This window comes from Cynara cardunculus (assembly GCF_001531365.2).
Source record: "Cynara cardunculus var. scolymus isolate 2C chromosome LG 1, CcrdV1, whole genome shotgun sequence".
In the NCBI taxonomy this organism is placed as follows: Eukaryota; Viridiplantae; Streptophyta; class Magnoliopsida; order Asterales; family Asteraceae; genus Cynara; species Cynara cardunculus.
In genome coordinates this window covers 21,295,496-21,308,154 of record NC_037528.1, presented here as the reverse complement: position 1 = coordinate 21,308,154, position 12,659 = coordinate 21,295,496, and the positions used below count along the sequence as shown (strand labels likewise).

General features: G+C 40.1%; 1 protein-coding gene across 4 annotated transcripts in view; it reads left to right on the top strand.

The window, feature by feature from the left end:
* LOC112516104 (protection of telomeres protein 1b) overlaps positions 1–12,659 on the top strand; it is a 40,773-nt gene that overhangs the window by 1,800 nt on the left and 26,314 nt on the right. For 3 of the 4 annotated variants that reach the window (XM_025123109.1, XM_025123117.1, XM_025123134.1), the window contains exon 2: positions 71–207. In XM_025123109.1, coding sequence (XP_024978877.1) covers positions 71–207 — 137 coding nt within the window. Of the gene's footprint in view, positions 1–40; positions 208–12,659 lie in introns of all 4 variants that reach the window. The other variant, XM_025123125.1, reaches the window with a different exon arrangement.

Genomic DNA, 12,659 nt, shown 5'->3' with positions numbered 1-12,659 from the left:
AAGTTTTGGTCCTTATACTTGTAGATTGATCCATTATTAGTTTTTTGGTTTATTTATTGATCATCTGTAGATTGTGTTTGGACACTAAAGATTGTTGATGAATCACATCCAAGCCCTGGGATCTCCGTTAATGTTTTTGCTGAAAATTTTGAAAAGCTTCCACGTGTCGAGTCAGCTGGTGACATTGTTCAGCTTTCACATGTTGTGGTATTTGTTTCCATCCGTTGCCTTACTAATGCCATCCAAGTTAATCTTGTCTGTTGGTTTTTTTATTTTTAATATTCTAATGTTAGTCTTTAGTGCTTGTATAAATCTCATGTTTATTGCTCTTTTTTTGGTGTCACTATGGAGGCAAGCAAAGGATTATTATTGTTAATTTTTTGTGGTACTTGTATAGTAAGTCAATTGAAGGGTAATTATTTTCGGAGACAGACAAGTTTCGTATTATAATCTTACAGAAAATAGTAGCTTTTGAATTAATTATTGGCAAAATAAATATGAGCCCACATTACCGTAGTTCACAATAATGCATCTTGGTTTCGGCAATAGTAATCGTCATTTATGTAAAACGGTTTGATTGCCAATACTTTTTGCTATCCAAGTTTTCCTTACGTTATTATTGCAACTTCTTTATATTGATGCACTGTATCTGTTAGGCTGGCTTTTGAAGTTGCTTTCTAATTTCATATTAATTTATGTCAATTGTCAACTCTCAAATTTTCCTGGCCTCGATCAATAGCCCGGTGGATACGATGGGGCTCGTCTAGTTGGTTTGCCTTGAAATGATACATTGATAGGGTGATTAATGAGGTGCACTAAGCTTTGAATGGGTTTGGGAATAGTCTCTCTAGAAGATACGGAAAAATAAATATTAAAGCGGGTTAAAGTACACTTCATTCATGAAAATTCATTTGAGTGCTTCTTTTATCCTATTGTTCGGGGTTGTGTGGTCGCCCATTGTATTTTGTTATACCCTAGATTGTTGCGAGTACAAATGCTTAATGCGTAAATGGTACAAGTAGGTAAGGCTTGGGGTTTAGTATAAATAAGTGGGTTGAGGAGCATAAAGTGGTATTCTGTTTTGTGTCAACTTGGACATGAGTTTTTAGGAGAGCTTATGGCCTCTCGAAAGGCAGAAAACAACTTCTGTAATCAATTGGTTGTGAATGGTTGATTTCAATTTTACCCACTAATTCTGCTATTATTAGAGGGAGATCGAACCTGGAGATGTCGAGGACAATTGTTTCATGTGTACGGAGTTGGATGGTAGCATTATCAGTTATGTCCATAAGGGTGTGAAATCATTGAAGGAAGATTTCAAATCCTTGAGGAAGGATATGGAGACCTTGAACAAGGTGATGAACAAGCTAATCAGAATATATGAAGAACCACTAAAGAAGAGGACCCCCACATTTGAAATAGAAGAAGATGATGAGAGGGTTCAGTTTTTTTGCAGTGTAAAGAGGGAGAAGAGAGAAGAAAGAAAAAGAGAAGTTACAAAGAAGAGGGTCTTGTTCGGCAAGCCTGATGATGAACGTTTAGATCCATCTACATACGGTCAAATCTGGATTCGGGGAAAACAATACCTCCACCCCCGTTGTCTCTCTCTTCCTCAATGGAACATTACGCTCTTGAAATCGCACCAGCATCGACGAAAAACATGGATGTTGGAGAACCACCACCAGTACAGCGACCTTTATCGCTACCGCTAAACCCTCAACCATCGCTAAATCCTCAGCCGTTGTCATCGCCCGTATGTCCTCCATCGTCCAAAGGGACGAATGTCTTGTCCGCCATGAAGATCCAGTCCAAGAATGGAAGGATTCAGAAGTCGCCTAAGCACACTCTAGTAATTCCCAAGCCCAACGAAGTCACTGGAAATTGGCCCAAACCCATTATAGAATTAAATTGATTGAACGAACCCATGTCTAATTTAACGTCTATGTCGTTACAAAGAGTTTGGTTTAGCCATGATTATTGGAAATTGCTGCCGCTGCTACCACCCTATCTATTGCTGCTGAAGTTGCTACCACCCCCAATGCTGTTGTCTCTGATATTACCTCCCTTACTCGTGCCGCAACCCCACCAACATATGGCTCCTTCGGGTGGAAAAACAACAACGAGACCACCACCACTTAACATTTATCAGTTGGTCCGAGTACTAAAATGACAACGACAATTCAGAAGCTACGTTCTACACATCTCTTCTACACAAATAGAGAGAAGGTTATGGGAGAGAAGAAGATGGGAACCGACTCACGGCAGAGAAACAAGGGGAATGATTTAGAGAAGCCTGAATTGAGGGAGCTGCGGCTGTTGCCATGCTCCGACAGCCTTGAGTGATTTATTTGCGATTTTAGGCCGGACATTATTCAGCATCACAGGTTGCAATTAGTATATCTGGTGAGAACAAATTCATTGCAGCTTATTGGGGAATCTGGGTTTTTTCTCGTTGTTATGAAACGTTTCTTCAGCTAATGCCAAGCACTCCTAGGTGGCCTGTTGCTGCTGATGGAGTTGGTGTATGTATTGAGGTAGTTGCTCAATATGAAATTGCAGCCATTGGTCTTGCTCTTCTACTTCATCCTCTAACAACCATGGAGGAACATATTGATGGAGGCCTCCGCGTTTCAGGGACTTATGCAAGAAACGTCCATAATTATCACCCCACTGTTAATTAGAGTGCCACACAAGGACTTCTTTGACTCTTAGATGTACCATCATTATAGGCTTTAGAAGCTTTTGATGTTCAATTGGTGGAGTTGCTTATAGTAGCGTAAGACTATTTGCCTCGGAGGAATGGGATGCATTTGCACTTCTTAAGGTGCAACTAGAACAAAAATGTCTATGAGAAGAGGTAATGTAGCACATTATGTAGTTCTACTTATCCTGACATTCACACGCCCTGCTTGGATTTTCTTTCCTCTTAGACGAGTGGACAAAATTGAAGTCCAACATGAACCTATGATTGGTTATGTTTCAAACCATGTGAAACATAGGACTCAATCTCACAGTGAAAGTCAAATGCTAGTGGCTATGACAACTATTGAAGCTACTTGTAAAGTTCTTAAAGAAATTGTTGCAACCCCTTTGCAACCTCCTATTTTATTATGGGATCTATACATCATTTCTCTCCTTATGGGTTCAAAAATATTGTCTTTATGAAAGTCCATACGAAGAACAACTTCGGGTGGGTAAGGAATCAAGAGGTGACGATAGTTTTCCTCATATGAGTAAGGAAAGTAAGCATCGTCTGGGAAGCAGGGGAAACTTGGGGGGAAAGGGTAGGAAGAAACAAGGATCTGTTATAGTCTTTGATTCATATGGTCTAGCAACATTTGTACTTTTGACGGTGAATTTCCGCTCTTCACTTTGATGTAAAGAGGAAGTATCCATTCAAATTTGGAACCACCCAACACAACTTTTTCTTCCAAGGGGTTCTTGAATACTTTGGACTTTGTGCTTGTGATTCAAATTCTGTTAATCGTATTGTTTTGCTTATTTACCAAAGAAAGGCTGGCCGAGTGGGAGGAAGTGGAATTGGATCGGTTTGGTTCTCATAAGCAAAATGATGGTCATTTTTGGGGTTTGAAAGATGGTTTAAACTTTAAAGCAACATATTTTGACAACTTATTTGAAAAGTTTATTTTCAGTTGGAGGTTATAGGAGGGATCATGTAAAGTGGCAGAAGCAATATTTGTTCTTCTTTCTACCTTGAGGACAAAGTGGATGTTTGGGGGCGGGTATTGTTATACCCTAGGTTATTGCGAGTATTTACGCGTATATGGTACAAGTAGGTAAGGCTTGGGTTTAGTATAAATAAGTGGGGTGAGGAACATGATGGTTTAAAGCAATGGGTTTAGTATAAATAAGTAGGTAAGGCTTCGGGTTTGGATCGCTTTGGTTCTCATAAGCAAAATGATGGTCATTTTTGGGGTTCGAAAGATGGTTTTCTATAAACCAAACAGAGTTGAGCCTAAAAGGCTTTTCATATATTTTCTTGTTAATTATAAAACACAAAGCAAGGCTATTTATACAAAAGAAAGGATAGAGAAAATCTCTAAAAATAGAATGCTGGAAATCAGGGATGACACCATTAATTGACAGGATCCTCGAGATCTTTGATGTAATTATTGACAACTCCAGAAATTCTTCACTCCCCCGCAAGTTGGGTATGGAGGTTGATCATATCCAACTTGTATATCATTTTTTCGAACTTGCCCCCGGGTAAAGCTTTAGTAAGGACATCTACTACTTGAAGTTCATGTGGTACGAAGGAGATCTCAAGGGCTCTTGTTTCTATCTTCTCTCTGATAAGTGTCGATCTATCTTCACATGTTACATTCTATCGTGATGCACTGGATTTTTTGCAATTTCTATGGCTGTCTTCTTGTCGCATAGGAGCTTTTTTGGTTCTCTATTGAGAAGCCTTAGTTCCTTGAGAATCCTTTTAATCCCAATTCCTTCGCAAATCGCATGGCACATGGACCTTAATTCAACCTCAGTGCTGTTCCTGGAAACCACTTGTTGTTCTTACTTCTCCAGGTTACCAAATTTCCCCAAAAGTACAATAACTTGTTGTGGATCTTCCATCCTTCTTAAACCTCCCCACTCAGCATCCAGGGGCGGAACACAACTGTTGTAGTCCGGGGGCCGAAATATAAGAGCATCTTCAATAGATTTTCCAAAATTGAGAAAATGGAGATTTTAGGCATATTTTTGCTCCAACAGACTCTCCAAAATTCTCCAAATGGGAGAAAACATGATAGTGTAAACAAAAATTGATTACAATGAGAGAGAATCAATTTTTTTTATCATATTCACATCGATAAGAATATTTGATATTAATGGTTTATAGGTCACTGACATATCCTTTTTTGTCTTTATTTGACCTCAAGAATGGATTGGATCGAAACGACTTTCCTGCCAATGATTGGCTGGGGCGGGGAGCTCGAGCTCTGGTTTTAATAGAGTTTTAATAATCCATTTTGGAAATTTTTTGAAGAATATGTTGAAGATGTTATAATATTGTAAAAATTTGTAAATCCAAATGATTTGTTTTTAGACTATTAAATTTTAGAAAAAGATTGATAATGTAATATTAAAACTCGAAACATTCAAAGTATTAACAGGAAAATAGTAATACCAACTTAAACATTATTTACATATAATTAATATATTATATTATTTACTCTAAAAACTTAATTCAAAGTATTAACCGAGAAATAGTAATACCGGTGTAATTTACTTTAAAAACTTATATTTACATATAATTAATATATTATATAAAAACTAATACATATAATTAAATATTAATAATTTATATAAAGTGCAAAAAAGTGCTTGGGAGGGGATTTGAAACAGCAACCTCCAGGATGGAGGTTGTACATGATTGCCAATTGAGCTACTTATTGTATATGTTTTTAAAACCTTAGTTATAGTATTTAAGTATAAAAGCGGGTGGGCCATGGCCCCAAAGGCCCCCATGGGGTTCCGCCCCTGTCAGCATCAGTGAAGATTTGAAGGTCTCTCCCTATTTTTTTTAAGAAGAGTTCGTGTTCTGGATTTTTCTTGAGATAGTGGAGGATCTGGAAGACTGCATCCATGTTTTGCTTAGTTGGAGTATTCATGAACCTGCTGACCATTCCGACTGCATATTTAATATCCGGCTTGTATGGGCGAGATATATTCATTTTCTAACCAGCCGTTGATATCTCCCTTTATCCACTAGCGCTGCATCTTTTTTTGGTTCAGGTGACTTGCTCGTGGGTTCCATCAGAATACTTGTTGGCTTGCATCCCAAAAGTCCGGTTTCGAGAGAAGATCAAGAGTATATTTCCTCTGTGATACAACAATTCTTTTCTTTGATCTGGCGATCTCCATTCCTAGGAAGTATTTTAACTGTCCCAGATCTTTGACTTCGAACTCTGTTCCAAGAACTGTTTTTAGACGGACCATCTCTTGAAAAAAATCTCTGGTAATGATGATGTCGTCCACAAATCATCACAACAATTCGACCGTCTGAGGAGTGTTTGTAAACATTATGTGGTCAGTTTGCCTTTGAATGAAGCCATGTCTCTTTAGTACCTGAGTGAGCCTGCGGATCAAACTCTCCCCAAAGCAGATAGGTGAGAAGGGCTTGGCTCCATGCAGGTGTTTTCACCAACGGCTGACACTAAATTAGCGCGGATGAGTCCATCGGTCGGCAAACGGCTTCTATCTACGGGTGCTTTCATAAGCACGTGGGGGCACATCCATATAAACTTGTTCCTCTAGTTTTCCTTTGGATGAAGCCATGTCTCTTTAGACCATATAATGATTTTAACAATTTGCACACCTTCCCTTGAATTTTGCCAGGTTCGGGGCACATCCATATAGACTTCTTTCTCTAGTTTTCCATTTAAAAAAACATTCTTGATGTCCAACTGGTGTAGAGGCCAGTTCAGGTTAGCGGCTATAGACAATAACATATGGAGTTAAGTTTGGCGACCGGTGCAAAGGTTTCGGAGTAGTCAATTCCGTATGATTAAGTGAAACCCTTGGCCACCAGCCTGGCCTTGTATCTGCTAATGCTTCCATCGACATTGTATTTTACGGAGAATACCCATTTACACCCAACTGTCTTCTTTCCCTTTGGTAGTTCCGTATATTCCCATGGGCCATTAGTTTTCAGGGCTTTGACCTCCTCGTTTGCTGCTTCATTCCATTTCGTCTGATAAACAACTTCTTGTATGTTTCTGGGATTTTTTTATCTCATCCAAGTTGGTAGTGAAAGCTCTATACCTGGGTGATAATTTCTCATATGACATGAAGTTGCCTATCGGGTGCATCGTACAACTCCCTTTCCTGAGAGCTATTGGAATTTCCAGGTCATCATAATTTTCAATATTATACGATAAGGATTACTACGTGTATGATCATTTGCCGGCTGTGACCCTGGAGAAGTAATTTGATAGTGCATCGGCTCAACAGTAGGTGTCTGTGACCTTGTATACACAACGTAATCTTTTGGAATTTTGTTTTCAGTATCAATAGGCTGCTTTTTTCTACATAGGGCAGGTTTGAGACTGGTGAATTTGAGATTGATGAGGACTGACTTGAGACAGGAGAGGGCTGATTTGTGACAGGCGAGGACTTATTTGTTGAGGCTGATTTGTGACAACTGAGGGCTGATTTGTGGTGTCCGAGTATGCCAGGAACCGGTATTCTTCCATACTCTCCCTCGAAATATCGGTTTTGGGATAAAGTGGTTGTTCTTCGAAGAAGGTAACATCCATGGTGTTGTGTACTTTGTTTGTGGATGGAGAGTAGCACTTGTACCCTTTTTGGTTAGGAGAATACCCAAGAAATATACACTTAAATGCTCGCGGATCAAGTTTGCTTCGGTTTGGCTGTGTATTTTGGACAAAGGCAATACACCCAAACACTTTGAGGAATATGGGATATGAGTTTGAGATGAAGATAGGTGGATAAGAGTGTTCGGTGTGTTGTTTGGAAGGTGAGGATTCGAGAGGGCCATGTGATTGATCAAATATGCGGACATCATAACAGCCTCACCAGTAGTGCTTAGGAACATGGTTGGCTAATAGGAGAGAGCGGGTAACTTCTAAGAGGTGCTGATTTTTTCTTTTAGCCACGCCATTTTGTTGGGGTGTGTTTACATAGGAACTGATGTGGACAATCCCTTTTTAGGAAAGGTATGTTTCAAGTTCGGACTGGAAATATTCTTTAGCATTATCGGTTTTTAGAATTTGGATTTTTGAGGAAAATTGGGTTTGAATCATTTTGTGGAACTTTTGAAAGATAGTCCCAACTATAGATTTTTCGTTCATTAAAAATAACCTACTTACGCGGGTGTGGTCATCGATAAATGTGACGAACCACCATGACCCGGTTATATTTTATTCGAGAAGGTCCCCAAACATCATTGTGAATAAGGTGAAATGGATGAGAGGCTTTATAAGGAACTGGTGGGTAGGAATGTCGAACATGTTTTGAGATTTCACATGTTTCGCGTTTAAGAGAACTAGAATCCTTCATTAATTCAGGGAATAATTTCTTTAAGTACAAAAAATTGGGATGACCTAGTGATAAGCAGAGCCCTCCTGATGAACCGTTTGACGAACCAGACCCGCTTCAAGAACCGAGCCAAGTGGGTCATGGGTGGGTTAATTTAATTCAATCAAATCCCATTACTTGATTGCAGTTCATTTTATCTTACTTTTTCCCCCACGTGAGCTCCATTTCAGTCAATTTATTTCTTCCTTTTTATTTATTTATTTATTTGACTCTTTCAAGGCAGTTATTTTATTTTCCCCAAAAGTGTGGCTACATGGGTAGTTGTATCCCTTTCTCTCGTATGTATTGCCAGATGAAGGAATGAGAAAGGCAGTTCTGATTTCTACAAAGTTTATCTCTTTTCCTTAGAGATTATTTCCATTGCTATTCTAGTCTTTGGCAGGATTAGGAGGTGATCTTGGAAGCTCATTTGGGATTTCGTGGTGTGACTGTATCGAGAATTCCGAGTCGGAACTGCCCGGCAAAACCTTTGGGTGGTGGTTTTTCTGTATCTCTAAAGGACGCGGCTATTACGTTTTGATTTCGGGTTATTTTGGATCCAGTCGATACGTTACTGGCCATCATTTGGTATCAGAGCCATGGATACCCGAAGCTCTAGTGATTTGAAGAAAGCTATTGAGAGCCTTGAGTCTGAGAAGAAGGCGATGGCTGATCAGATAAAAACCATGCAAGAGCAGATCCGTGAACTTTCTGTTAATCGACGAGATGAAGATGACATTGAAACCGGTGATTCAGGAACCCATCTTAAAGGAACTGGAACATGGCACTCCAACGACATTAAGGCTGAAATTCCTGAGTATGATGGAAAGATTGATCCCTACGAATTTGTGGAATGGTTGAGAACGGTAGAGTGTGTTTTCGATTACAAAGCAACAACTGAGGAGAACAAGCTTAAAATCGTGGCTATGAAAATGAGGAAATATACATCAACCTAGTGGGCCAACACGTGTACTAAACGTGAACATATAGGTAAGTCAAATGTGAAGGATTGGTCCAAAATGATGCGTTTAATGAAGCAAAAGTTTCTGCCCTCGTACTATATCCAGGCAAGTTTTTCTCAACTTCATCATCTTAAACAGAATCAACGAACCGCAGAGGAATATTCTCGCGATTTCGAGTATTTGCTTATGAAGTGTGATCTGCCCGAAGATGATCCACAGACTTTGGTTCGATATTTGGGTGGACTAGAACCCTGTGTTGCTAATGTGCTGGAGCTATACCCGTACTCGACTCTAGATGAATTGATCCTCCTGGCTCACAAGATCGACATTCAACAACGAAACAAAGGGAAATTCGAAACTGGTTGAACTTCTTTCAAAACCCCAATGCAGCCCAAAACAACACCAACCAACAAACCTTCCACCGTATCTGAAAACCAAATTGCCCCTACCAGATCCCCACGACGGTGTTTCTGATGTCAGGGGCTGGGACACATCGCTTCTGAATGTCTAAACAAGAAGTTAGTTACTTTAGCCGAGTATGAGAAGGGAGACAACTCTTTTGCGGTTGACCCGTCGTTGGAAATGGTGGTAAGTGCAGACTCTGCTGTAGAAGAAGTTGTCGGCCTTGATGAAGAGCTTGTCTTGTTGTACGGAGAACACTCAGTAATAGCCCTGATCGAACAGAAAACCTCCAGCGAGAAGCTATCTTTCATACCCGTTGTACCGTCGCCCAAAAGGTCTGCACGATGATTATCGATGGTGGTAGTTGTACCAATGTGGCTTCACAAACCATGGTCTCCAAATTGAACCTGTGCACCGAATCCCATCTGTTTCCTTATGTGATTCAATGGCTAAATCAAGGTAAGGGAATACGTGTATCTCACCGAACTCTTTTGTCTTTTAGTATTGGCAGAACTTATGAAGACCAGATTTGGTGTGATGTTATTCCTATGGATGCTTGCCACGTTCTACTTGGCTGCCCGTGGTTGTTTGATCGTCGGGTGATACATGACGGCTATCAAAATACCTATTCATTCACTCACAAAGATCGAAGAATCATACTCACTTCAATGTCACCAGTCACCACTTCCCCTAAGCCCCTAAGTACTCTGTTGAAGGCTGAACAACACGCGTATTATTCTTTCAAGGACTTTATTCTTATGGGTCTTGATGAGGGTTTGCCTAACCTCCCAACCACCCTTCACCCTTGTATCCAGTCTTTGTTACAAACCTATAAACATGTATTCCCTGCTGAGATTCCTTCCGGTTTGCCTCCCCTACGTACCATTCAACATAAGATCGACTTAGTTCCCGGGTTGATATTACCTAACAAACCAGCTTATCGATCTAACCCACAAGAAACAGCCGAGATGAGAAAACAAGTTGATGGGCTGTTACAAAAGGGGCTCATATGCTAGTCACTCAGCCCGTGTGCTGTTCCCACGATACTCGTGCCCAAAAAGAACGGCGAATGGAGAATGTGTATGGATAGTAGGTCAATCAATAAGATACTATCAAGTACCGTTTTCCAATTCCCCGATTAAATGACCTGTTAGATGAGCTCCATGGTGGTACCGTGTTTTCTAAGATCGATCTACGGAGCGGTCATCATCAGATCAGAATATATGAAGGCGATAGTGGAAGACAGCTTTCAAAACCAAAGAGGGTTTATATGAATGGCTCGTTATGCCTTTCGGATTGTCCAACGCACCCAACACTTTCATGCGCTTGATGAACCAAGTATTAAAACCTTTTCTGGGCAGGTTTGTTGTTGTTTATTTCGATGACATCCTTGTGCTCAGCAGAATCGAACAGGATCACTACTTCCACCTTCAACAGTTGTTCGAGGTGTTGGATCAGGAAAAGCTCTATGGGAACTTATTCACTAATCAAGTAACCTTTCTTGGATATTTAGTTTCGGAACAGGGTATTCAGGTTGACGAAAGAAAGGTTCAAGCTATTCGGGATTGGCCAGTTCAACAGGTTCGAAGCTTCCATGGTTTAGCTTCTTTCTATCGGCGATTTGTGAAGAATTTCAACACCCTTGTGGCCCCCATGACTGAAATAACGAAATTAAAACAGTTCGTTTGGAACCCGCAAGTGCAGTCCGCGTTTGAAGAGCTCAAGAATCAGTTGTCATCGACCCCGGTTTTGGCACTACCGTGTTTTAAAGAAGTCTGAGGTCGAGTGATGTTTCTGGAGTGGGAATTGGAGCTGTTCTATCTCAGTTGGGTAGCCCGATTGCTTATTTCAGCGAAAAACTAAATGAAGCAAAGCGGTGTTACTCGACTTGTGACAAAGAATTTTATGCGATAGTCAGGGCTTTGGATAATCAGAGAGAACTAGGATCGAGATATTAGAGAGAATTATCTATTATATGATTAATCAGAATATATTCAAATTTACAAGAGGAAAGACACTATATATAGACATAATTACACGGGAAACCCTAACCCTAAATCCCATCGGGCTTGGACACATTACCATAAACAGGTTACTTAATTAACACTACCCCTCAAGCTGGAGCATATATATTGATCATGCCCAGCTTGTTACAAAAAGATGTGATTCGGTTCCCTGGTAATGCTTTGGTGAAGACGTCGGCTAATTGATTGCTAGTTCTGACATGAGAGGTTGAAATAGATCCATCTTCAAGCTTTTCCAGAGTGAAATGACAATCTATTTCAATATGCTTAGTTCTCTCGTGAAATACAGGATTGCTTGCAATATGGATAGCTTCCTCGTTGTCACACCATAAATTCATCGGTTTAGATTGATTAAATCCAATCTTCTATGACATAATGACCATGGTTTTGGTACTTGATGCCATAACCAGGAGCTCCCTTCAGATATTTCAAAATATGGCAGACTGCATCCCAATGTGTAGTTCTTGGAGACGACATAAATTGACTCAATATACTTACCGGAAAGGCAATATCGGGACGCGTGATTGTCAGATAATTCAGCCGTCCCACAATTCTCCTGTACTTCTCTGGGTTCTTAAGAGGATCCCCATCATCAGACTTCAGCTTTACATTCGGAACCATAGAAGCTTCACATGGTTTCGTGTCGATCATGCCAGAATCATGTAGTATGTCAAGGCAGTATTTTCGTTGAGATAGGCAAATTTCTTTGTGATTCCAAGATACCTCAATACCCAAGAAATATTTCAGTGGACCAAGGTTCTTATTTTGGATTTCAGAATGAAAGGAACGTAAATGATTGAACACTTCTGAACGGTTTTTCATGAAGTATAACCAAGTAGTTCGAGAATAATCATCTACAAACGTAACAAAATACTTAAAACCAGACTTAGACGTTACAGGACATGGGCCCCAGACATCAGAATGTACTAATTGAAATGGGGACGCAGCCCGCTTATTGACTCTAGGACTTAAGTGAACACGTTGATGTTGGCAAACTGACATGACTCGCATTGTAAATACTGTAAATGGGAAAATTCAGGACACAACTTCTTGAGACTCTGTRAGGAAGGATGACCTAGTCGACAATGAACTTCAAAAGGAGATGATGAACTGGAACTTGCCAAGGAATATGGTTTGGGTGGTTCAAATATGTATAGGCCATCCGACTCCCGTTCTCTACCAATAATCCTCTTCGTCTGCAAATCCTGAAAGA